Raw genomic sequence first — 27435 nt, forward strand, 5'->3', positions numbered from 1 at the left:
GTGGGGAATGTCAGTCCCATGTGTAGATCGGAGACACTGGGACTGCCCAACTCGGGTAAGAGGAGGCCAAGAGGGAGATTTGATCGAGATGTTTGAAATCACGAGGGAGGGTCCAGGACAGAGCGGAGAGGGAGGTACCGTTGCTGTTGGTGGAGGGATCGAGAACCAGGGGGGACACAGATTGAAGGTGACTGGTGATCGAAGCGAGGCAGACATGAGGAGAATCATTTTATACAGCGAATGGTCAGGATTGGGAATACACTGCCTGAGAGTGAGGGAGGCGATGGGGAGAGATTCAATCGAGGGTTTCAAAAGGTGATTGGGTCAGAATCTGAACAGGAAGAATGAGCTGGACTGCGGTGCTGGTGGTGGGGTGGGGGCTGATGCGAGACTAAGTGCACGTTCGGGGGCTGGTACGGACACGATGGGCCAAATGTCCTCCTCCTGTGCCGCACCCACTACACGATCCTGTAAACTTCAGCAAAAACCAGACCAACAACATCTCTACCAAAATGGATCCATTTATTTCTGTACAGAGATAATTACAGACACAGCACGGGGCACACTATTAACATGGGCAGGCACATGGTTCACAGTAAACAACACAAACCCATTGCTTCCTAATCACTGGTCTGCTCCTGAGCTACGTTCGGGGGATAACCGGGGGCCCATGTTTACCTTCAGACCCTGGCGCAGGAGAATGGAGAGGAGGCCACTCAGCCTCTCGGTTCTGATACCTCCCCCACTCCCCCGACACACACATATGGAAACATCTTCACCACGTCGACCCGATGGAAAACCTTTCCGAATTTTAAAGACCTCAATCGGGTCACCCCCCTACCCACTCCTCGGCCTTCTCTATTCCAGGGAAAATGGGTTGAGCCAAAGAATCTGACTGAGGGGAATGGCTGAGGGACAAGGAGTTCAGCTCCTTGTTGTGACTAGTTTGGGTTCCGCTATGTAGCATCAGCTGCCCCCCCCCCCCCCCCCCCCCCCCCCCGCCCCCCCGGCCGGCCACCCGGCCCTGGAATTCCAATATCTGCAGCTCGAGCCTCCCTGGTGGAGTCAGACTGGAGCAGAATGCAATGGGTTCCAAACAACACATTCAAATCAAATCCCCTCATTCCAGGGGGGGAAACAAATGGTGAATATATACAAGAATCAAGCTTTTGAAAAAAATAGTTGAAAAAAATAAATACGTCAGTTGTTTTCTGACAGCTCGTAGATATAAAATCCAGTTTAGATTCAGACATGGAATAGCAAGGGAGCGTGTTAGAGTGTGTGTGTGTGCGTGTGAGAGTGTGTGTGTCTGTGTGAGTGTGTGTGAGAGTGGGTGCGTGTGTGAATGTGAGTGAGAGTGTGTGAGTGAGTCTGTGTATGGGTGAATGTGAGTGTGTGTGAGTGTGTGTGGCTGAGAGTGTGTGTGAGAATGTGAGTGAGAGTGTGTGTGTGTGTGAATGTGTGTGTGTGAGTGAGTGTGCCTGTGAGTCTGTGTATGAGTCTGTGTGTGTGTGAGCCTGTGTATCCTTTCAACATCAGCAGATTTTCAAAGCCTTCTGGAACTGTCCATTTTATTTTATTTGACTTTATTCAGTCACTGGAGTTGTCCCAATTAATATCTCTGGAGGAAATCAGATAGAACCTGCATTTCTCCAGCACCTTCCAGCCCCGCTCGGACATCCCAAAGCCTCTCACAGCCAATGAAAGACTCCCTTTTTAAATCGTGGGCTTGTATTAGCCACCCTCCAATATTTAGGAACTGCTGCAGAATCTATAGAATCTTGGACGATGACTACCAATGCGGTCAGAGATGTCAAACACGAGGTCTCAGTTGTCTCTCTGGTGAGTGTAAAAGTTCTCACGACCACTATTTAGGGAGGGGGGAGGATCCTCCCCTGTGTCCTGGGGTCAGTAATTTTCCCACAACCAAACTCACCAGCAATATCTGACCAATATCTCTGTAACCTCCTCCAGCCCCTACAACCCTCCCTATCTCTGTTATCTCCTCCAGCTCCTACAACCCTCCCTATCTCTGTAACCTCCTCCAGCCCCTACAACCCTCCCTATCTCTATAACACCTCCAGCCCCTACAACCCTCCCTATCTCTGTAACCTCATTCAGCCCCTACAACCTTCCCTGTCCCTGTAAATTCCTCCAACCCCTACAAACTTCCCTATCTCTGTAACCTCTTCCAGCCCCTCCAACCCTCCTTATCTCTGTAACTTCCTCCAGCCCCTACAATCCTCCTTACCTCTGTGTTCTCCTCCAGCCCCTACAACCCTCCCTATCTCTGTAACCTTATTCAGCCCCTACAACCTTCCCTACCTCTGTATATTCCTCCAACACCTACAAACCTCCCTATCTCTGTAACCTCTTCCAACCCCTACAACCCTCCTTATCTCTGTAACCACCTCCAGCCCCTACAACCCTCCTTACTTCTGTAACCTCCTCCAGCCCCTACAACCCTCCCTATCTCTGTAACCTCTTTCAGCCCCTACAACCTTCCCTACCTCTGTAAATTCCTCCAACCTCTACACACCTCCCTATCTCTGTAACGTCCTCCAGCCCCTACAAGCCTCCTTATCTCTGTAACCTCCTCCAGCCCCCACAACCCTCCTTACCTCTGTAACCTCCTCCAGCCCCTACAACCCTCCCTACTACGTAACCTCCTCCAGCCCCTATAACCCTCCCTATATCTGTAACATCCTCCAGCCCCTATAACCCTGCCTATCTCTGTAACCTCCTCCAGTCCCTGTAACCCTCCCTATCTCTGTAACCTCCTCCAGCTCCTACAACCCTCCCTACCTCTGTAACCACCTCCAACCCCTACAACCCTCTGAGATTTCAGGTCTACTCGAGCATCCCCCGATTGCCATCGCTCCACCATTGGCGGCCATGCCATCAGCTGCCTGTTGGGGGGCCCTATACTCTGGAATTCACTTCTAAATATTTCTGCCTCAAACTCTTTCTCTCTCCCTCATCCCATGTAGCCTCTTGGCAGATGGCACGCTGTGTTGAAGGTGCTAGTTAAATGCAAGTTGCTGTCTCCATGGCTCCGTTTGGGAAGATGCAGATCGAGTCTTCAGACAGTCAGCAGCCCAAACAAAATGGCTGCCCTGGCAGGGGCAGTTTTCAGTCGGCCCAGGTTACCGAAGGCTTTTAGCGACCCACTCGGTCTTTGGAATCTGCTGTCCGAGGGTTTGGAAGGAAGGACGGACAGTGACAGGGAAAGCAAGCAGAGGCGGCCTTTTCAGTGGGAAAAGTATCCCAGTTGATCGGATGATTGTTCTGAAACCTCGCTGCTGAAGCTCAGGGATTGTTTGAAGTTTTCTCGTGTGCAGGCAGAGTCCTTGTTTTGCAAAAGAGACAAAGAGCATTTCAGTGAAAGATTCCCGGGCAACAAGCGTTGCTGACTCCATCCCGCTCCCTTGGCAGGCAGCCTGAGATTAAACCAGGCTGCCCACTGCCTCGTCGCCACGTTTGACCTCACCGTTGCTTAACACAATATGTTTCCACCCCTGTTTATGTCAAATGAGGAACAGTTGAGGACTCTGGGTCTGTACTCGTTGGAGTTCAGAAGGATGAGGGGGGATCTTATTGAAACTTACAGGATACTGCGAGGCCTGGATAGAGTGGGCGTGGAGAGGATTTTTCCACTTGTAGGGGAAACTAGAACCAGAGGACACGATCTCAGACTAAAGGGACGGTCCTTTAAAACAGATATGAGGAGGAATTTCTTCAGCCAGAGGGTGGTGAATCTGTGGAACTCTTTGCCGCAGAAGGCAGTGGAGGTCAAAACATTGAGAGTATTTAAGACAGTGACAGATAGGTTCTTGATTAATACGGGGATCAGGGGTTATGGGGAGAAGGCAGGAGAATGGGGATGAGAAACATATCAGCCATGATTGAATGGCGGAGCAGACCCGATGGGCTGAATGATCTAATTCTGCTCCTGTGTCTTATGGTCTTGTGGTCTTATGGTAGCAACACCCAGCCTGGCTCCTGCCTCAGCTCATTCGCTGCGGAACCCCTCGCTCATCCTCTGTCGAGCCTCTCCCAGGTATCTGCTGCCCTTGTCCTTCTAGATGGTGGTGGCCGTGGGTTTGGAAGGTGCTGCCTCAGGAGCCTTGGTGAGTTCCTGCAGTGCATCTTGTAGATGGTACACATGGCTGCTACTGTGCGTCGGTGGTGGAGGGAGTGAATTTTTGAGGAAGGGATGCCAATCAAGCGGGGCTGCTTTGTCCTGGATGGTGTCAAACTTCTTGAGTATTGTTGGAGCTGCACTCATCCAGGCAAGTGGAGACTATTCCAATACACTCCTAAATTGTGCATTGTAGAAGGTGGACAGGCTTTGGAGAGTCAGGAGCGGAATTATTCCCTGCAGGATTCCAGCCTAAGGCTGGGTCCAGTCCAGTTTCTGGTCAATGGTTCTATGCTCTGTAAAACTGAGGTCATCCTAAACCCAGGGACTCGGGTCCTAACTCAGTCTGAATCCCGTCCACCTATCACCGCCCCGGTTCGTTGACCTAAGGGGTTATAATGGTCAATATCGGGGTAACTGTTGGAGCGTCGGAAGACCCGGGGGTCCAGGGGGCTAGAGAGGCTGACGTTTAGGCTTTTGCCTCCTTAATAGCCCGGAGACGGATCTTATTAGCATGGCGGGACTCGGAGCCACCAAAATCGGGGTGGGGGGGGGGGGGGGGGGGGGGGTGAGCTGGGTTTCTCAGGCTTGAGAAAATTACGTTCGCCCTGAGAGGATCAGCGTTAGGGTTCGTTCGGAGGTGGCAGCCGTTTATCGACTTCTTCGGGGAAAACTAAACTGTCAGCAGATTCAATAAGGGAGGGGTTAGGGATTAAGGGAAACAGGGAGAAGAGATGGAGGGGGGTGTTATGCACTGAATTATCTTTACATTTGTATTTGTATCTTTTGTTGTTATAAAGCCATAAATGCCTTCATAAAATGTTTGTTAAAAAAATAAATATCGGGGTGATTCCTGTCAAAGCTGATGGGAGTGTACAAAATGTTAAGCCCGAATGACCATAGGAACATAAGAGCAGGAGGAGGCCATTCAGCCCCTCGAGGCAGCACCGCCATTCGATAACATCCTGGCCGATCTGATTGGATGAAAATGTTTTGATTGGTTGTTGATTTGGGAGGAGGGCGCGTGATTAATCAAACAACACCAGCAAAGGCCATTAACAGTCACAGAATTACATTTACTTCCCAGAGCATTCGACCCATCTGCTCCCTGCTATTGTTCCTCCCACCTCCCTCCCTTTAGCTCCCTCATCACCATATCCTTCTATTCCTCTCTCCCTCATGTTTTATTCAGCTTCCCCCTGAAATACATCAACACTATTCACCTCAACCGCTCCATATGGGAGCGAGACCCACATTCTCCCCACTCCCTGTGGGGGCTAGTCCCAGATTCTCTCCACTCCCTGTGGGAGCGAGTCCCAAATTCCCGCCACGCCCCGTTGGAGCAAGTTTCACATTCCCTCCGCTCCCTGTGGGAGCGAGTCCCACATTCTCCCCTCACCCTGTGGGAGCGAGTTCCACGTTCTCCCCACTCCCTGTAGGAGTGAGTCCCACGTTCTCCCCACACCCTGCGGGAGCTCGTCCCACATTCTCCCCACTTCCATTAGGAGCGAGTTCCAAATTTTCCCCCCTCCCCGAGGGAGCGAGTTCCACATCTCCCCACTTCCTATGGGAGTGAGTCCCACATTCTCCCCAATCTCTGGGTAAAGAACCTTCTCCTGAATTCCCCATCATATTAATTAGTGACTGTCGCATATCGATGGCCCCGAGTTCTGGTTTCTCCCTCGATACAAGTGGAAACGTCTTCTCTGCGTCGACCTGGTCAAAATCATTTCCAAATTTTAAAACCTCAATCAGGTCACCCACTCAGCCTGCTCTATTCCAGAGAGAACATTGAACATAGAACATAGAACAGTACAGCACAGTACAGGCCCTTCAGCCCACAATGTTGTGCCGACCATTTATCCTAATCTAAGATCAACCTAACCTACACCCCTTCAATTTACTGCTGTCCATGTGCCTGTCTAAGAGTCGCTTAAATGTCCCTAATGACTCTGACTCCACCACCTCTGCTGGCAATGCATTCCACTCACCCACCACTCTCTGTGTAAAGAACCTACCTCTGATATCTCCCCTATACCTTCCTCCAATCACCTTAAAATGATGTCCCCTCATGACAGCCATTTCCACCCTGGGGAAAGGTCTCTGGCTATCCACTCTATCCATGCCTCTCATCACCTTGTACACCTCTATCAAGTCGCCTCTCTTCCTTCTTCACTTAAGTGAGAAAAGCCCTAGCTCCCCCAATCTTTCTTCATAAGACATGCCCTCCAGTCCAGGCAGCATCCTGGTAAATCTCCTCTCCAAAGCATCCACATCCTTCCAAATTGAGGCGACCAGAACTGGACACAATATTCCAAGTGTGGTCTAACCAGGGTTTTATAAAGCTGCAGCAAAACCTCGTGGTTCTTAAACTCAATCCTCCTGTTAATGAAAGCCAACACATCATACAGCTTCTTAACAACCCTATCAACCTGGGTGGCAGCTTTGAGGGATCTATGTACGTTGTCATGTGAGAGTACCTTTAAGAAATGGGTATTTACTACTGCAGTGATGTTAGAAAGTGTGTGGAGCTGAGCTGTCTGTCAGTTTTTTACTTTTGTTTTAGGCTGTTTGCTGCAGGGTGTGTTTTAGTTTCGTTTTCAGTGTTGGAGCTGAAGCCAGACAAAGCAAGTGTACTGTTGTTCTCTCTGCCATGAAAAGACTATCTCTTGATCATTTGGTGAATTCAGAATTATAAATGTTCTCAGTAGTGAATTTAAACCTGATGTGCTTCTGTTAAAAGGTGTTTCTTTTGTCTTCTGGATGTTGTAGTGTTGTATTCTTTGGGGGTTGTAGTTGAATTGATGGTTGCTAAGATGTTCACTGTATGTTTTAAAAAGGTTAACTTGAGTTCATAGAATGAACATTGTTTTGCTTTGAAAAATACTTTTCCATTTCTGCTGTACCACACCTGTAGTGTGGGCCGTGTGCTCCCCATACCACAATCTAGTAAAAGTTGTGGGTCAAGTGAACTCCATGATACACTTTGGAGTTCTCTAAACCCTAGACCGTAACAACGTGGATCCCAAGATCCCTCTGTTCCTCCACACTTCCAAGAATCCTGCCTTTAACCCTGTATTCAGCATTCAAATTCGACTTTTCAAAATGAATCACTTAACATTTATCAAGGTTGAACTCCATCTACCACTCCTCAGCCCAGCTTTGCATCCTGTCAATGACCTGTTGTAACCTGCGACAACCCTCAACACTATCTACAACTCCCCCATCCTTCGTGTCATCGGCATACGTACTAACCCACCCTTCCACTTCCTCATCCAAGTCATTTATAAAAACCACAAAGAGCAGAGGTCCCAGAACAGATCCCTGCGGGATACCACTGGTGACCGACTTCCAGGCGGAATACTTTCCATCCACTACCACTCGCTGTCTTCTTTTGGCCAGCCAATTCTGCATCCAGACAGCCAAATTTCCCTGTACCCCATGCCCCCTAACTTTCTGAATGAGCCTACCATATCAAATAATAATAATAATCACTTATTGTCACGAGTAGGCTTCAATGAAATTACTGTGACAAGGCCCTAGTCGCCACATCCCGGCGCCTGTTCGGGGAGGCTGGTACTGGAATTGAACCCACGCTGCTGGCATTGTTCTGTATTACAAGTCAGCGATTTAGCCCACTGCGCTAAACCAGCCCCTAAATGCCTTACTGAAATCCATATACGCCACATCCACTGCCCGACCTTCATCAATGTGTCTCGTCACATCCTCAAAGAATTCAATGAGGCTTGTGAGGGGGGGAGGTGGGGGGTGTGGACAGGGAGGGAGTGCACTGAGCGAGAGGAGAAGAGAAGTAGACAGAAGAGTCAAACCTACTCAGATTTGGTGAGCGATATTTTGTCGTTCGACATTCCCAGATTTTTGGTCTTGCTGTATTTGTGAACCGCATTGATGCCGTGGAGATCATAGAAGTTTCCTTTTGGATCAACGCTTCGAACATAAACGGAACAGAGAGAGAGGGTGTCAAACATCAACATGAAGAGGGCAGCACGGTAGCAGAGTGGTTAGCACAGTTGCTTCACAGGTCCAGAGTCCCAGGTTCGATTCCCGGCTTGGGTCACTATCTGTGCGGAGTCTGCACGTCCTCCCCGTGTTTGCGTGGGTTTCCTCCGGGTGCTCTGCTTTCCTCCCACTCCAAAGATGTGCAGGTTAAGTGGATTGGCCATGCTAAATTGCCCCTTAGTGTTCAAAAGAGGTTAAGTGGGGTTACTGGGTTACGGGGATAGGGTGGAGGTGGGGGCTTGAGTAGGATGCTCTTTCCAAAGGCTGGTGCAGACTCGATGGGCCGAATGACCTACATCTGCACTGTAAATTCTATCATTCTATGAACACAAGAACATGAGAGCGAGGAGCAGGACGAGGCCATTCAGCCCCTCCAGCCTGCTCCACTATTCAATACAATTGAGACCGATCTCTTCTCGGCCTCAACTCCACTGCCCTGCCCGTTCTCCATAACCCTTCAACCCATTACTAATTTAAAATCTGTCTGTCTCCTCCTTAAATTTGCTCAATGTCCTGGCAACCACCACACTCTGGAGTAGTGAATTCCACAGATTCACAACCCTTTGAAAGAGATAATTTCTCCTTATCTGTTTTAAATCTTCTACCCCTTATCCTAAAACTGTGACCTCTCGTTTGAGATCGCCCCACAAGAGGAAACAGCCGCTCCACGTCTACTTCATCAAAACCTTTTTTCACCTTATACACCTCAACTAGATCTCCTCTCATTCTTCTAAACTGATAGATCATCGATGACATTTTTTTCCTTTGGACCCACGGCGAAGAATCACTGAAACGACTACACGATGACATTAATAAGTTCCATCCAACCATCAGACTCACCATGGACTACTCTCCAAAATCAGTTGCATTCTTGGACACACTTGTCTCCATCAAGGACGGTCACCTCAGCACTTCGCTTTACCGCAAACCTACGGATAACCTCTTGATGCTCCACTTCTCCAGCTTCCACCCTAAACACATTAAAGAAGCCATCCCCTATGGACAAGCGCTCCGTATACACAGGATCTGCTCAGACGAGGAGGAGCGTAACAGACATCTACAGACGTTGAAAGATGCCCTCGTACGAACGGGATATGGCACTCGACTCATCGATCGACAGTTCCAACGCGCCACAGCGAAAAACCGGACCGACCTCCTCAGAAGACAAACACGGGACACAACCGACAGAATACCCTTTGTCGTCCAGTACTTCCCCGGAGCGGAGAAACTACGTCATCTTCTTCACAGCCTTCAACACGTCATTGATGACGATGAACATCTTGCCAAGGTCATCCCCACACCCCCACTACTTGCCTTCAAACAACCGCGCAACCTCAAACGAACCATTGTTTGCAGAAAACTACCCAGTCTTCAGAACAGTGACCACGACACCACACAACCCTGTCATGGCAATCTCTGCAAGACGTGCCAGATCATCGACATGGATACCACTATTACACGTGAGAACACCACCCACCAGGTACGCGGTACATACTCGTGCGACTTGGCCAACTTTGTCTACCTCATACGCTGCAGGAAAGGATGTCCCGAAGCGTGGTACATTGGCGAGACCATGCAGACGCTCCGACAACGAATGAACGGACATCGCGCAACAATCACCAGGCAGGAATGTTCCCTTCCAGTCGGGGAACACTTCAGCAGTCAAGGGCATTCAGCCTCTGATCTCCGGGTAAGCGTTCTCCAAGGCGGCCTTCAGGACCCGCGACAACGCAGAATCGCCGAGCAGAAACTTATAGCCAAGTTCCACACACATGAGTGCGGCCTCAACCGGGACCTGGGATTCATGTCACATTACATTCATCCCCCACCATCTGGCCTGCGAAATCCTACCAACTGTCCTGGCTTGACACAATTCACACCTCTTTAAACTGGGGTTACCCCATCTCTGGATCTGTAAAGATTTAATCACCTGCTAATGCTTGCATTCCAAGCATTGTTTGGCATCTTTGAATTTGTCTATATATGTGTTTCTGGAACAGACCTCTTCATTCACCTGAGGAAGGAGCAGCGCTCCGAAAGCTAGTGACATCGAAACAAACCTGTTGGACTTTAACCTGGTGTTGTAAGACTTCGTACTGTGCTCACCCCAGTCCAACGCCGGCATCTCCACATCATCTTCTAAACTTGAGAGAGTTTAGGCCTAAACTGCTCAATCTCTCTTCATAAACCCCTCACATCTGGCCACTTCTATCACCCCATCCTCAAGCACTTGTGAACATAAGAGCAGGAGTTAGCCATTAAGCCCCGCTAGTCTGTCCCACTATTTAATGAAATCATAGCTGATCTGTGGCCTAACTCCATATAACTGCCTTTGTCCACATTCATTAATATCTTTGCTTAACACAAATCTATCTCAGATTTAAAACTAACATCTGATCTAGCTTCAACTGCTATTTGTGGAAGACTGGACTGATCCTCTGACAGTGCAGCACTCCCTCAGTACTGATCCTCTGACAGTGCAGCACTCCCTCAGGACTGACCCTCTGACAGTGCAGCACTCCCTCAGTACTGACCCTCTGACAGTGCAGCACTCCCTCAGTATTGACCCTCTGACAGTGCAGCACTCCCACAGAACTGACCTCTGACGGTACAGAACTCCCTCAGTATTCATCCTCCGACACTGCAGCACTCCGTCAGGACTGACTCTCTGACAGTGCAGCACTCCGTCAGTACTGACCCTCCGACAGTGCAGCACTCCGTCAGTACTGACCCTATGACAGTGCAGCACTCCCTCAGTACTGACCCTCTGACAATGCAGCACTCCCTCAGTACTGACTCTCTGACATTGCAGCACGCCCTCAGTACTGACCCTCTGACAATGCAGCACTCCCTCAGTACTGACCCTCTGACAGTGCAGCACTCCCTCAGTACTGACCCTCTGACAGTGCAGCGCTCCCTCAGTACTGACCCTCTGACAGTGCAGCACTCCCTCAGGACTGACCCTCTGACAGTGCAGCACTCCCTCAGGACTGACCCTCTGACAGTGCAGCACTCCCTCAGTACTGACCCTCTGACAGTGCAGCACTCCCTCAGTACTGACCCTCTGACAGTGCAGCGCTCCCTCAGTACTGACCCTCTGACAGTGCAGCACTCCCTCAGTACTGACCCTCTGACAGTGCAGCACTCCCTCAGTACTGACCCTCTGACAGTGCAGCACTCCCTCAGTACTGACCCTCTGACAGTGCTGCGCTCCCTCAGTACTGACCCTCTGACAGTGCAGCACTCCCTCAGTACTGACCCTCTGACAGTGCAGCACTCCCTCAGTACTGACTCTCTGACAGTGCAGCGCTCCCTCAGTTCTGACCCTCTGGCAGTGCAGCACTCCCTCAGTACTGATCCTCTGACAATGTAGCACTCCCTCAGTACTGATCCTCTCACAGTGCAGCACTCCCTCAGTACTGATCCTCTGACAGTGCAGCACTCCCTCAGTACTGACCCTCTGACAGTGCAGCACTCCCTCAGTACTGATCCTCTGATAGTGCAGCACTCCCTCAGTACTGACCCTCTGACAGTGCAGCACTCCCTCAGTACTGACCCTCTGACAGTGCAGCGCTCCCTCAGTACTGACCCTCTGTCAGTGCATGGGGTATTCTCACCATGATTTGGTGATTAAATCACTGCTGTGAGGGAATCAAATCCATGGCATTTTGTCTCACAGGCAGAGAGTGAGTTAAATCTGCTGACTGGGGAGGTCCAGGTAAGTTGTCAGTTAATGTTGTGGCTCACCTGCTGGAGGTGACCCCCATTTCCTGTTCCAATCTTTTGGCCGCTGCCACGGGTTTCCCCAGGACATTGACAGCGATGCACATGAGGATCCCACACTGGTTGGTGTAATAGCAGGTTACATCCACAACCACCAACAGCACCAGGAAAATCAGCAGGATGATCCCAATAATTCCTCCCGTCCCAACCTTGGCCTTTTCTCCAGTCGCCGAACCAGCTGAAAATCAGAAAAACCTTGTTAATACAATCCGAGGAACGGGAAAGGGTGAAACTGAAGGAGGCCAATCAGCCCCCTCGAGCCTGTTATACAGGAGCACGAGAAAGCCCCCTTGAGCCTGTTGCATATAAACAGGAGGACACCCATTCAGTTCCTCTCCAGCCTGTCACACAGGAACAAGAGGAGGGCATTCAGCCCCTCGAGCCTGGTACCCCATTGTACATTAGATGAAACTGCTCTGCACATTGTACATTGTGCATTAGATGAAACTTAACTCCACGGTGGTACAGTGGTTAGCACTTCTGCTTCACAGCGCCAGGGACCCGGGTTTGATTCCTGGCTTGGGTCATAGTCTGTGCGGAGTTCTCCCAGCGTCAGCATGGGTTTCATCCGGGTGCTCCGGTTTCCTCCCACAAGTACCAAAAGCCGTGCTGTTAGGTGAATTGGACATTGAGTTCTCCCTCAGTGTACCCAAACAGGTGCTAGAGTGTGGTGACTAGAGGATTTTCACAGTAACTTCATTGCAGTGTTAATGTAAGCCTACTTGTGACACTAATAAAGATGATTATTATTGTCTCCCTGCCTTGGTCCCACATTCCCAACAAATAGCTACCTATCTCAGTTTTGGAATTGAGAGCTGCCAATGAGTAGCGGACTCACCTGAGGGTAGAGAAGGTGGTTGTTCTGGGGTTGTGAAATTTAGAAATGTTTCCAGGGATTCAGAAATCCTATTCTCTGCCGCCACTTGTACCTGGTAATGGGTTGCCCATTCCAGATCCTTCAGTAGGTAGGAATGAGATCCATTCACAGTGTCATTGATCCACTCTGGAGCGTGTTCCTGAGGTCAACAGGAGTATTCACAGGGTTACATACAGAGTAAAGCTCCCTCTACACCGTCCCCATCAAACACTCTCAGGACAGGTACAGCACAGGGTTAGATACAGAGTAACGCTCCCTCTACACTGTCCCCATCAAACACTCCCAGGACAGGTACAGCACAGGGTTAGATACAGAGTAACGCTCCCTCTACACTGTCCCCATCATACACTCCCAGGACAGGTACAGCATGGGTTTAGATACAGAGGAAAGCACCCATTACACTGTCCCCATTATACACTCTCAGGACAGATACATCAAGGTTTAGATACAGAGGAAAGCTCCCTCTACACTGACCCCATCAAACACTCCCAGGACAGGTACAGCATGGGTTAGAGACAGAGTAAAGCTCCCTCAAGACTGTCCCCATCAAACACTCCCAGGACAGGTACAGCACAGGATTAGATACAGACTAAAGCGCCCTATACACTGTCCCCATCAAACACTCTCAGGATAGGTACAGGACAGGGTTAGACACAGAGTAAAACTCTCTCTACACTGTCCCCACCAAAGGAGGAGGTTAGAGTGATAGAGAGTGTTGTAAGGGCTGGAGGAGGTTACAGTGATAGGGAGTGTAGTAGAGGCTGGAGGAAGTTAGAGAGACAGGGAAGGTTGCAAGGGCTGGAGGAGGTTACAGAGATAGTGAGGATTGTAGCAGTTTGGAAAAGATTTCAGAGATGGGGAGGGTTATAGGAGCTGGAGGTGGTTACAGTGATAGGGAGGGTTGTAGGGGCTGGAGGTGGTTACAGTGATAGGGAGTGTTGCCGGGGCTGGAGGAGGTAACAGATAAAGGGAGGGTTGTAGAGGACTGGAAGAGGTTTCAGAGATCGGGAGGTATTTAGGTGCTGGAGGTAGTTACAGAGATACGGAGGGTTGCAGTACTGGGGGAGGTTCCAGAGATCAGGAGGGTTGCAGGGGATGGAAACATTTACAGATATAGGGAAACTAGCAGGTGCTGGATGAGGTTACAGAGAGCAGCAGGGTTATTGGGGCTGGAGGAGATTATAGACATAGGAAGTGTTGTAGGCACTGGAGGAGGTTACAGAGATCACGGAGGGTTGTAGGTTCTGGAGGAGGTTACAGAGGTAGGGAGGATTGTTGAGGACTGTAGGATGTTACAGAAGTCGGGAGGGATGTACAGGCTGGAGGAGGTGACTCTGATGGGGAAGGTTATAAGGGCTGGAGGAAGAGACAGAGATAGGGACAATTGTCGGGGCTGGAGAAGGTTCCAGAGATCAGGAAGGTTATAGGGGCTCGAGGAGGTGCTAGAGATAGGGAGGGTTGTAGGGGCTGGAATAGTTCACAGATGGAGGGAGGGTTCTCAGGACTGGAAGATGTTACAGAGATCAGGAGTGTTGTTGGGGCTGCAGGAGGTTGCAGATATAGGGAGGGTTGCAGGGGTGGAGGAGGGTACAGAGGTAGGAGGGTTATAGGAATCTGGAGGAGGTTACAGAGATCGAGAGGTTTATAGGGGCTGAAGGAGGTGACTGAGATAGGGAGGTTTTTAGGGGCCAGAAGAGGTGACAGAGATCGGAAGGGTCGTAGCGGTTGGAGGAGGTGACAGAGATAGGAACGATTGTAGGGGCTGGAGGAGGTTCCAGAGATCAGGAAGATTGTAGGGCTGGAGGAGGTGTCAGAGATAGGGAGTGCTGCAGGGGCTGGAAGAGTTTACAGATAGAGGTAGGGTTCTAGGGTCTGGAGGACGTTACAGAGATAGAGGGGATCAAAAGGACTGGAGGAGATCACAGAGATAGGGAATGTTGTCGGGGCTGGAGGAGGTTGCAGATATAGGGGCAGAATTAGGGGGTGGAGGAGGTTACAGGGATCGGGAGGATTGTAGAGGCTGGAGGAGGTTACAGAAATATGGATGATTGTACGGGCTGGAAAAGGTTACAGAGATTTGGAGGGCTTTAGGGGCTGGAGGAGGTTACAGAGGTAGGAGGGTTATAGGGATCTGGAGGGTTATAGGGGCTGAAGGAATTTACTGGGATGGGGAGGGTTCTAGGGGCTCAAGGAAGTGACTGAGATAGGAAGATTTTTAGGGGCCAGAAGAGGTCACAGAGATCGGACAGTTGTAGGGGGTGGAGGAGGTTACAGAGGTAGTGAAGGTCATAGGGACTGGAAAAGCTACAGCGATAGTGAGAGATCTTAGTATCAATTAGGATACGGGGAGGAGCAGAGTCATGGATTATCTGACATTCTCGGAGGGTGAAATATGGTCAAGCAACTCGGAGTGCATTGGGACGCTGGAGTCCGGAATTAACCAAGGCATTGACGAGGGCTTCGACAGTGGATAAGCTGACACACGGCTGAGGTCAGGTAATGTTGTGGTGACTGAAATGGGCTGTCTTGGCAATGGAGCAATGATGAAATAAGAGCCCGGTAGTTCATAATGCCTCCGAATAACTGGCGAGGGTAAGGATTGGAACACACACAATCATCGCCTTGCAGACAACTCCTGGTGCAAAATAGTTGTCCTTCCTCGCCCGCCCCGTGTACACCCAGGACACTCACCGCCTTGTATTTAATGTTGTGCCTCAGGACGGTGCTCCCACCACTTTCGGTATCCTCGAAATAGATTCGGTATGCGTTACCATCACCTTCAGTACTGGTTGTCAATTTTGGTCTGTCGGGCTCCCCTGAAAGAGAAGTGAGATTATTAGCCAACTTTCCCTCCATCTTCTAACCGTACACTCCGCTCCCAGCCTGATGCGACCATCAATTCATGCGAAACAGAGAGTTGAAGTGAACAGTGGCTTTAATCGACTAGAACAGTGCCTGCCTGCGACTGCTCTGCTAGTGGGAGCCGTCTACAGGGCTGCTGCTCTTTATACCACCCCTCAAGGGGCGGAGCCAGGGGCAGAGCCCACAAGGGCACCAACATGATACATTCCATGTAATATCATACAATGGTCCATAGGTGGAGCCCACATGGGCAACAGTGTGATACAGTGAAATACATGGTGAATGGTTAATACAACACGTTCACCACATTCACCCCCTGTTAAAAAATTGAAGTCCGGCGGGGGTGAAGGGTTCGCAGGTTCAGCCTGTCCGGCGCCCTGATCGTGCGCTGTGATCGCCGGGGCTCTGGTATCGCAGCTGGCCCGGGTGTCGAACTCATCCGTGCGGGCATGGGTAGTGAAGTCGCCGGTGCGGGCACAGACATGGGCTCCGGGAGCGTGTCTTCTGGGGCTTCATTCCTGTGGTTCGGTGAAGGGGGGAGGGGGGGCAGGAGGGGGTGCCATGTAGGGGCGGGGGCGCTGGTCAGCGGAGGTTGGGTGGGGTAAGTTGGGGTAGCGGTGGTAGTGGAACCTGCGGGTGCCAGGTCCCGGAGGGAAACCGTATCCTGTCGGCCGTCGGGGTGTTCTATGTATGCGTACTGGGGGTTGGTGTGAAGGAGCTGGACCCTCTCGACCAGGGGGTCGGACTTATGGCTCCTGACGTGTTTGCGGAGCAGGACGGGCCCCGGTGTCTTCAGCCAGGATGGAAGCGAGACCCGGAGGTGGATTTCCTGAGGAAAACAAACAGGCGGTCATGAGGGGTCTCGTTTGTGGCCGTGCAAAGTAGTGACCTCATAGAGTGGAGTGCGTCAGGGAGGACCTCCTGCCAGTGAGAAACTGGGAGATTCCTAGACCACAGGGCCAGGAAGACAGCCTTCTAGACCGTCGCATTCTCCCTCTCCATCTGCCCATTTCCCCAGGGGTTATAACTGATAGTCCTGCTCAAGGCGATGCCCTTACTGAGCAGGTACTGACGCAGTTCGTCACTCATGAACGACAAGCCCCGGTCACTGTGGACGTACGTGGGGAAACCGAACAGGGTGAAGACACTATGCAGGGCTTTAATGACGATGGCCGCGGTCATGTCGGGGCAGGGAATGGCAAACGGGAAGCGGGAGAACTCGTCAACGACGTTGAGGAAATACGTGTTGCGGTTGGTAGAGGGGAGGGACCATTTGAAGTCGATACTGAGGCGTTCAAAGGGCCGGGATGCCTTCACCAGGTGGGTCTTATCCGGTCGATAGAAGTGAGGCTTGCACTCCACGCAGATTTGGCAGTCCCTGGTCTTGGCCCTGACCTCCTCGGTGGAGTAGGGCAGGTTGCGGGCCTTGATGTAGTGGAGAAGCCGGGTGACCCCCGGGTGGCAGAGGTCATCGTGGATAGCCCGGAGTCGGTCATCTTGCGCGCTGGTGCACATGCCGCGGGACAGGGCATCTGGGGGCTCGTTGGGCTTCCCAGAACGATACACTATATCGGAATTATAGGTGGAGAGTGCTATCTTCCACCTCAAAATCTTATCATTCTTGATCTTGCCCGCTCTGTGTTGTCAAACATGAAGGTTACCGATTGTTGGTCGGTGATGAGGGTAAACCTCCTACCAGCCAGGTAGTGCCTCCAGTGCCGTATAGCTTCCACGATGGCTTGGGCTTTTTCGACCGAGGAGTGTCGAATTTCGGAAGCGTTGAGGTTACGGGAAAAAAATGCTACTGGCCTGCCTGGTTAAGGGTGGCGGCGAGGGCGGCTTCTGACGCGTCGCTCTCTACCTGGAAGGGGACGGACTCATCCACCGCGCGCATCGTGTCTTTGGCAATATCTGCTTTGATGTGGCTGAAGGCCTGGCGGGGCTCAGCCGCCAGTGGGAAGATGGTGGTCTTGTGGGAGGGTTTTGTCCGCATAGTTGGGGACCCCTGGGAGTAATAGGAAAAGAACCCGAGGCACCTTTTCAGGGCCTTGGGGCAGTGGGGAAGGGGGAGTTGCAGGAGGGGGCGCATACGGTCGGGCTCGGGTCCTAGAACTCCGTTTTCCACGATGTAGCCGAGGATGGCTAGTCTGGTTGTGCGGAAAATGCATTTCTCCTTGTTATAAGTGAGGTTGAGGGTTTGGGCGGTTTGGAGAAATCTCTGGAGGTTGGCGTCGTGGTCCTGCTGGTCGTGGCCCGCATGACGTTCTCCAAGTACGGAAATGTGGCCCGCAGCCCGTACTGGTCCACCATTCGGCCCATTGTTCTTTGGAAGACCGAGACCCCATTTGTGATGCCGAAGGGTACCCGGAGGAAGTGGAAGAGACGGCCATCTGCCTCAAAGGCCGTGTAGTGGCAGAAATCCGGGCGGATTGGGAGCTGGTGGTATGCAGACTTCAGATCCACTGTGGAGAACACCCGATAGTGTGCGATCTGATTTACTATGTCTGCAATCCGGGGAAGGGGTTACGCATCGAGGTGCGTGTACCGGTTTATGGTCTGGCTGTAGTCTACAACCATCCGGTTCTTTTTCCCGGTCCTGACGACCACCACCTGGGCTCTCCAGGGGCTATTGCTGGCCTCGATGATCCCTTCCCGCAAGAGTCGCTGGACCTCGGACCTGATAAAAGTCCTGTCCTGGATGCTGTACCGCCTGCTCCTGGTGGCGACTGTCTGACAGTCGGTGGTGAGATTTGCGAAGAGTGGGGGAGGGTCGACCTTCAGGGTCGCGAGGCTACATACGGTGAGTGGGGGTAGGGGCCCACCGAACTTCAGGGTTAGGCTCCTGAGGTTGCACTGGAAGTCCAGTCCCAACAGGAGAGGAGCGCAGAGGTCGGGGAGTACATATAGTTTAAAATCAGCGTACTCGGCACCCTGTATTGCAAGGGTTGCGGCAGTGTACCCCCGGATCTGCACCGAGTGCGACCCAGAAGCGAGGGAGATGGTTTGACGTACAGGGAAGATTGGGAGTGAGCAGCTCCTTACCATGTCTGGGTGACTGAAGCTCTCCGTGCTCCCGGAGTCCAACAGGCAAGGCGTTTCGTGTCCATTGACCCAGACGGTCATCATCGAATGCCGGAGGTGTTTTGGTTGCGACTGGTCGAGGGTGACCGCGCCGAGTTGCGGGTAGCCGGCGTGGTCGGAGGTGCTGGGGTGGTCCCAAGATGGCTGCCCCCGTCGGTCGCACGTGTCGGGCGGCGTTGCAGATGGCAGCCAAGATGGCGGCCCCCGTCGGTCGCACGTGTTGGGCAGCGAAGTAGATGGCATCTAAGATAGCGGCCCCCCATGAGTCGCACGTGGTGGGCCGCGTGGGAGACGATGGCCAAGATGGCAGCCCCCGTGAGTCGCACACGTTGTGCGGGCTTGAAGATGGCTGCCCCCACAGACAACACGAGGCAGATGATGCATCCGGGGGGGCGGAGCCGTCAGGCACGCAGCCACACTGCGGGGTCTGCGGGCCTGTGAATCTGAGAGTCGGGCCTGTGATTTTGAGGATTTGGACCTGGCCAGGCAAACTTTAGCGAAGTGTCCCTTTTTGCCGCAGTTGCTGCAGTTCGCGTTCCGGGCCGGGCAGCGCTGCCGGGGGTGCTGATGCTGGCCGCAGAAATAGCAGGGTAGCCCCCCATGGTGGGTGGGCAGCCGCGCAGCACAGGCCTGGGGCATTCTTTGGTCAGGGGTCCACGAGGGGGTCGCGTGATCAGACGGGAACGCGTTGAGGCTTTGGAATGCTACTTCTAGGGAGGAGGTTAGCTTTACCGTCTCTTCCAGATCGAGGGCACCTTTCTCTAGTAGGCGCTGTCTCACATAGTTGGATCTGACTCCAGCCACGTAGGCATCCCGGATGGCGAGGTCCATATGTTGAGAGGCCGTAACAGCCTGGCAGTTGCAACTTCGTGCGAGGACTTTGAGGTCGCGGTAGGTACTCCTTCGGCGATTCCATGGGACGTTGGTGGCGAGTGGTGAGGAGATGCCGCGCGTACACCTCATTCACTGGCCTTACGTAGAGGCGCTTCAGCATCGCAAGGGCGTTTGCGTAAGTGGAGGCTTCCTCGAGTTGTTCAGAGATTCGATGGCTCACCCGGGAGTGGAGGAGGCTCAGCTTCTGATCGTCGGAGGCGGAAGGCGGGGAGGAGGCGGCAAGGTAGGCCTCGAAACAGTGGAGCCAGGGCAAAAAAATCCCTTTGGCCTCCGTGGCCTGAGGGTTGAGTTCCAGTCGGTCAGGTTTGAGGGCCGATTCCATTGTGGTGTTGTAGTCGATTAAATTGATGCGACCATCAATTCACGCAAAACAGAGAGTAGATGTAAACTGTGGCTTTAATCGACTAGAACAATGCCTGCCTGCGACTGCTCTGCTAGTGGGAGCCGTCTACAGGGTTGCTGCTCTTTATACCTCCCCTTAAGGGGCGGAGCCAGGGGCGGAGCCCACAAGGGCACCTACATGATACATTCCATGTAATATCGTACAATGGTCCATAGGTGGAGTCCACATGGGCAACAGCATGATACAGTGAGATACATGGTGAATGGTTAATACAACACGTTCACCACACAGCTCGTGTGGGTCACATGATTAAAGACATGTTGCAAGAGGATGGCGCAGTGAGGTGGGGTTGGCTGGACCTGATGGTGGGGGCTCCCTCAGAAGCTGATAGGATTGCGAGCCGATCGCAGGTTTTGATTCTCAGCCCCTTCAACCTTCTGTACCCTACCTTGTATCGTCTGCAGCAGCCCAAATCTGTTCATGTGGACTTTGTGGACTGTTTGCTGCAGTGCAATATTTAAATTGACTCTGTACTGGTGTAATGTGCCAAATTTGCTTTTGTGCTCTGTTTAAACAGTCTCTGTAGACAAGATAGATAGATATATCGATAGATAGATAGAGAGATAGACAGATAGATAGATACATAGACAGATAGAAACATAGATATATAGATGGATAGATAGATAGATCGATAGATAGACAGATAGATAGACAGATAGATAGATAGATAGATAGACAGATAGACAGATAGAGAGATTCCCAGCCTGAGGGAGTTGGAGGAAAAACCTGAATTGACGGGAGGGAATGAGTTTAGGTACCTGCAGGCGTGGGACTTCCTACGCAGGCAGGTCTCAACCTTCCCGCTCCTATCGCCAAGGGGGATACAGGACAGGGTAGTTTCCAGAATGTGGGTGGGAGAAGGGAGGGTTTCGGACATCTATAAAGAACTCATGGGGTCAGAGGAAACGCAGACCGAGGAGCTGAAACACAAGTGGGAAGAAGAGTTAGGAGGAGAGAGAGAGGATGGTCTCTGGGCGGACGCGTTGAGTAGAGTCAACGCATCCACATCATGCGCGAGGCTCAGCCTGATACAATTTAAGGTTGTTCACTGGGCACACATAACAGTGGCCCGGATGAGCAGATTCTTTGGGATAGAAGACAGATGTTCAAGGTGTGCGGGAGGACCAGAAAACCATGTCCACATGTTCTGGGAATGCCCGAAGCTTAGAGGATTCAGGCAGGGGTTTGCGGATGTCATGTCCATGGTGTTAAAAATAAGGGTGGCACCGAGTCCAGAGGTGGCAATTTTCAGAGTGTCGGAGGATCCAGGAGTCCAGGAGGATAAAAAAAGCAGATGTTCTGGCCTTTGCCTCCCTGGTAGCCCGCAGGCGGATACTATTAGCTTGGAGGGACTCAAAGCCCCCGAAGTCAGAGACCTGGCTCACTGACTTGGCTAGCTTTCTCTGTCTGAAGAAAATCAAGTTCACCCTGAGAGGGTCAATGTCAGGGTTCGTCCGGAGGTGGCAGCAGTTCGTCGATTTCTTCAGAGAAAATTAACCGTCAGCAGAGAGGGCTGAGGGGGGAGGGGGTAGCTTAGATTAGTGTGTAAGAAAGGCAGGAAGACGGCCTTTGCACTATATTTATTTTTGTATGTGCACTGTTTCTTCTGTTATTGTTACAAAATCACAAATACCTCAAAAAAATGTTTTATAAAAAAAATAATAAACTCTGTAGATTGTTTGGTGCAGTGTGTTATTTAAATAGACTCTAGAATATTTTTTGCAGTGTGTTATTTAAATAGTCTTTGTAGATTGTTTGGAGCAATGTGTTATTTCAATCGACTCTGTAGATTGTTTGGTGCAATCTGTTATTTAAGTAGACTCTGTAGACTGATGCAGTGTGTTATTTAAATAATTTCTGTAGATTGTTTGGTGCAATGTGTTATTCAAATAGACTCTCTAGATTGTTTGGTACAATTTGTTATTTAAATGAACTCTCTCCAGATTGTTTGGTGCACTGTGTTATTTAAATAGACTCTGCAGACTGGTGCAGTGTGCTATTTAATTCGACTCCATAGACTGGTGCAGTGAGTTATTAAAATGGACTTCTGTAGATTGTTTGATGCAGTGCGTTATTTAAATAGACTCTGCAGGCTGGTGTAGTGTTTTATTTAAATGGACTCTGTAGATTGTTTGGTGCAATGTGTTCTTTATATAGACTCTGTAGATGGTCTATTGTTGCACACTTTTCAAATAGCCTCTGTTTGATGGTGCTGCATTGCTGTTTAAGTAGCCTCTTTAAACTGTTTTTGCTACAGTGCAATATTGAACCAGACTCTGTGGACAGTTTGGTGCGGTGCACTGTTTATTTTTAAAATAAATTTAGAGTATCCAAATCATTTTTTCTAATTAAGGGGCAATTTAGCATGGCCAATCCACCTAGCCTGCACACCTTTAGATTGTGGGGGTGAGATCCACGCAAACATGGGGAGAATGTGCAAACCCCACACAGACAGTGACCCGGGGCCAGGATCGAACCCGGGTTCTCAGCACAGTGAGGAAGCAGTGCTAACCACTGCGCCACTGTGCCACCCTCAGTGCGCTGTTCCAATAGACTGTACACTGTTTGCGTCTGTGCATCATTTAAATAAACGCTATAGACTGCTGTAATGCATTGTTCAAATAGACTCTGCAGATTATTTGCTATCCTGTGCCGTATAAATAGATTATGTAGGCTATCTGCTTTTGTGTGCTATTAAATAGACTCCGTAGACTGTTTTTGAGCAGTATTTAAACAGATACTGTTAATGTTGTGCTAATGTCTACTTATTCAATAAACTCCATAGACTGCTTGCTAGCATGTGCCGATTCAACAGACTCTGTAGACTGTTTGATTGTGCGCTGTTTAAATAGACCATGGGCTGGATTCTCTGCACCCTGACGCCGAAATTGCATCCGGCAACGGGGCAGAGAATCCACTTCCACGTATGGAAACGGGTCTGGCACTGGTTCCTCGATTCTCCTACCCCCAAAATGCGGCGTACTTTCCGAGTACGTCGCGCCGCGTATCCCCTACCTGCAATCATTGCCAGAGGCCCGCCCCGCTATTCTCCACCCCCGACCGGCCGAAGTCCCATTGACGTGGACCACTCATCGTCCTGCCGTTCGGGATATTCGCGTGGCGGCTGCGGATTCAGTCCGTGCCCGCCATGGTCGCCGGCTGGCTGATCGAGGGCAGGGGCGGCCTCATACGGGACCGGGGTATTTTTGAGCGGGCGGTCCGGGATCGGCACACGGCCGATCGGGGGCACTATTTGCACGGTCCAGCTCCGCGGTCTGAGTCCGCCATGGAGCACAGCGCGGCCGCTGGAGGCCGCCGCCGTGCGCAGGCGTGGCCTCTGACCCGGAAGTGCGGGGAGGCCGTATCTGCAGCTGGAGCTGGGAGCCTCACAATGGCTCCCTGCTAGTCCCCTGCCACCCTAGCCCTAAGAGTAAACCACATTGCTCAACGTCTGATGTAAAAGGCCACAGTTTTCACAACGGTGTGGGGACATAGTCCCTGAAACTGAGAATCCAGACCCATATTTAAGATGGGTTCTGTTGTAAATCCCGACTCGCCTCCAATTCGTAGGCAGATACAGAAGTGTTTTTTTCAATTAAAGACAAGATCACCCCACCCCCGCCCCAAATGCCATCAGACATCTTTGATTGACTTTGATATTTCTGTCCTTCCGTGTGCCTCACCAATTATTGCTGGTATCCAGCAATCTGCAAAGCTGGCAGCTGGCAGGTTTATGGATTACTGCGGCCATAGTCGGACTACCTTAAAATGATCGGACCACCCCTTACCTTCAGAAAGCTCGGGGGGGCGGGGGAGGCCATTCAGCCCTCCATACCTGTGCTGGCTCTTAGAAGGAGCTTTCCGATTCAAGCCCCCTCCCCACCCCCACCCCTGACTCCCGTATAATTATTATTTCGCTCGGTGGCCACGATGGGCTTCGGGAGTTCCCGAGGTGGGCAAATGGGGTCATATGAGGAGACGGTGAGATAAGTATTGATGAAAGTTTGAAATGAAGATTTACCTCCTGTGCGACGGTGCGGGTGATGTCGAGGCCCCCAATGAAAAGTCACATGATCATGGAAAGGTTGATTGTTTGTGTAGGAGGTTGGTGATGATGATGATGATGATGATGATGATGGTGGTCCATGGAGGAGAGAATTTTAACGGAACAGTTAAATCGAGATGCAAGCGCTGCTGGAAATAACGCGCAGACCCGCAGCCTGCAACCCCCCCCCCCCAGGAACCCCCCACACCGATCCCCCATTTCCCCCCCTCCCCCCATTCCCCCATCCCCCAGTCCCTTGCATCCAGGATTTCCCAGCTCAACAGACAGAGCATAACCTAGCCCATGTGTGGCTATTCAGTCCATCATGTCTATGCCGGCCCTCTCACAGATCCAACTAATAGTCTCGGCTCGCCTCCTCCCCCTGCTCTTCCCCTCCGCCCCTCCCCCATATTCCCATAAAAGTTTCCCCTTCCAGAATTTCTCCAACTCCCCCTTTTGACAGTTCCTATTGAATCTGCTTCCGCCGGCCTTTCAGGCAGCACCTTCCAGATCACAACAACTCGCTGTGTGGGGAATAACAATTCTCCTCACCTCCCCTCCTCCCCCCCCGATCCCAGTAACAGTTGGAGGTTTGGGTGACCAGCTGCTGCTGATGCTATGAACACTGGAAAGGCCCTGAACCAGGCAGACTGGTAACACCCACACACTCAGGCTCATACCCACACTCACATACACGCTGCCCCAAGTGGCGATTGAGCATTCCTGTTACAGCTGGACTGACACTGTGTACTCACGGATTGAAAGGGTTTTTGCGGTTACGTTCTTGGAGTATTCTCCGAGACCTTTCCCATTCCGAGCAGCGGCACGGAATTGGTAAAGCGTGAAGGGTTCCAGCTCGACGATCTGGAAGGTTTCTGGAAGAGACAGGGGTTAGAGGGTGAAACGTCAGAAAACGGGAATTATTGTCCCCAGTTTGACTGCCGTGAATAGTCCCGCCTATGTTGACGGGGATTTGATGTCCATACATCTCGGCCAGGATTCCTGCCAGCTTTTAGAAATTCTGAACATGGGACAATGGCCTCTTTGGGGCCTAACATTTATTGCCCATCCCTGATTACCTGTGAATGGGATGTCTCACTGGGGTCATTTCAGAGGGGGGGGGGGGGGTCTGTTCTGAGTCAACCACATTGCTCAGGGTCTGGAGTCATATGTGGGCCAGACCAGGTAAGGACAGCAGATTTCTCTCCCTAAAGGACATGAGTGAACCAGCTGTGTTTTCATGACAATCAGCAACAGTTCCTTGGTCACCGTTGCAGAGAATCCTTTTTGTATTCCAGATTTTATTAACTGAATTTAAATTCCTCCAGGTGCTGTGCTGGGATTTGACCCGTGACCCCGGAGCATTAACCTCTGGAATACACGTTCAATGGCATCACATATATCGGTCGTTCCTTCACTGTGGCTGGATCGAAATCCTGGAACTCCCTCCCTAACAGCATGGTGGGTGTACCTACACCACATGGACTGCAGCGGTTCAAGAAGGTGGCTCACCACTGCCCTCTGAAGGAGCAATTTGGAATGGGCAATAAATGCTGAACCCAGCCACATTCCGGAAATAACTTTTAAAAATTCATCTCCCTGCTGGTTGTTCAAACCCCCACTCCCCGCTGGAGTGAGTCCCACATTCTCCCCACTCCCTGTGGGAAGACGTTCCACATTCTCCCCATTCCCCATTCGAGTGAATCACTGTCAAAAAGATGGGGATGGGTGGTCAGGGGCCACTGCATTTGGATGAGGAGAACTTGGCTCGGTTTCCAATTGGATTGAATGTGGAGCCTGGAGAGACTAGGAGGCTGAGGGAGACAATTGTGGGAGAGGGTGGAGCGTGGGGTGGGGGGGGGGGGGGGGGGGGGTGAAAGATCCTCGACGTCACAGGTCGTGCAATGGAAGGTTGAAGGAGAACGACATTAGCTCCAATTCCGAAGGCTGGGGCAAGGTGAGAGGATACCCCATTACGAAAGTAGCTGAATGAGAGGGGGGATTGTCACCCCTGGTTACCAGATTCTGTCATCTTGCTTGACCATTCCGCACCATCACTTTTCCACTCCAGCTTGTATCCCAGTATTGGAATTCCTCCATCGCTGGCAGGTTTGCCCAGCGACACTTGGACAGTTGTGGAGTGTGGTTCGACTGTCAGGTTCTGTGGAGCTGATGGAAATCCTGAAAAGACAGATACACGGTCATCGCTATGACAACACCAAGCAGAAAGCCGCGAGCAACAGGCTGTCTCACCACCATGGTTCAATGTAGATTTACAAGCCCCTCCTCTTTTGCTATGTCTCTCTCACACTCTCTGTCTCTCTCTTGCTCCCTCTCTTTATCTCTCTCTGGTCTCTTTCTCTCTTCCTCTTCCTCCCCCTCGCCCGTGAGACTAAAGGTGGCGGGTTCAAAACCCACAATCCAGAGATTTCAGCCCCATGAGCCCACTGATGGTCAGTACTGAGGGAGCACTGCACTGTTGGAGGATCACTACTGAGGGAGTGTTGCACTGTCGGAGGATCAGTACTGAGGGAGCACTGCACTGTCGGAGGATCACTACTGAGGGAGTGTTGCATTATTGGAGGGTCAGTACTGAGGGAGTGCTGCACTGTGAGAGGGTCAGTACTGAGGGAGTGCTGCACTGTCCGAGGGTCAGTACTGAGGGAGTGCTGCACTGTCAGAGGGTCAGTACTGAAGGAGTGCTGCACTGTCACAGAGTCACTACTGAGGGGGTGCTGCACAGTTGGACGGTCAGTCCTGAGGGAGCACTGCATTATTGGAGGGTCAGTGCTGAGGGAATGCTGCATTGCTGGACGGCAAGGACTGAGAGAGTGCTGCAGTATCGGGAGAGCCACTACTGAGAGAGTGCTGCACAGTCAGAGAATCAGTGCTGAAGGAGTGCTGTACTGTTGTAGGGTCAGTACTGAGGGAGTGCTGCACTGTCAGAGGGTCAGTACTGAGGGAGTGCTGCACTGTCAGAGGGTCAGTACTGAGGGAGTGCTGCACTGTCAGAGGGTCAGTACTGAGCGAGTGCTGCACTGTTGGAGGGTCAGTACTGAGAGAGTGCTGCACTGTCAGAGGGTCAGTACTGAGGGAGTGCTGCACTGTCAGAGAGTCAGTACTGAGGAAGTGCTGCACTGTCAGAGAGTCAGTACTGAGGGAGTGCTGCACTGTTGGAGGGTCAGTACTGAAGGAGTGCTGCACTGTCAGAGAGTCAGTACTGAGGAAGTGCTGCACTGTCAGAGGGTCAGTACTGATGGAGTGCTCCACTGTCAGAGAGTCAGTACTGAGGGAGTGCTGTACTGTCAGAGAGTCAGTACTGAGGAAGT

The 27435-nt window shown here is 51.4% G+C and overlaps 1 protein-coding gene across 3 annotated transcripts in view; it reads right to left on the bottom strand.

Moving 5' to 3' along the window:
• LOC140386484 (neural cell adhesion molecule 1-like) overlaps positions 1-27435 on the bottom strand; it is a 91006-nt gene that overhangs the window by 3021 nt on the left and 60550 nt on the right. Inside the window, exons 8-14 of one of the 3 annotated variants that reach the window (XM_072468871.1) lie at positions 26126-26287; positions 24862-24981; positions 15513-15637; positions 12783-12960; positions 11909-12122; positions 7976-8089; positions 1017-3349 (exon numbers count right to left, since the gene is read on the bottom strand). In XM_072468871.1, coding sequence (XP_072324972.1) covers positions 3310-3349; positions 7976-8089; positions 11909-12122; positions 12783-12960; positions 15513-15637; positions 24862-24981; positions 26126-26287 — 953 coding nt within the window. In that variant the 3' untranslated portion in view covers positions 1017-3309. Of the gene's footprint in view, positions 1-1016; positions 3350-7975; positions 8090-11908; positions 12123-12782; positions 12961-15512; positions 15638-24861; positions 24982-26125; positions 26288-27435 lie in introns of those variants that run through there. The other 2 variants (XM_072468873.1, XM_072468872.1) reach the window with 2 other exon arrangements.

The sequence above is a fragment of the Scyliorhinus torazame genome, chromosome 12 (assembly GCF_047496885.1).
Source record: "Scyliorhinus torazame isolate Kashiwa2021f chromosome 12, sScyTor2.1, whole genome shotgun sequence".
Taxonomy (NCBI): domain Eukaryota; kingdom Metazoa; phylum Chordata; class Chondrichthyes; order Carcharhiniformes; family Scyliorhinidae; genus Scyliorhinus; species Scyliorhinus torazame.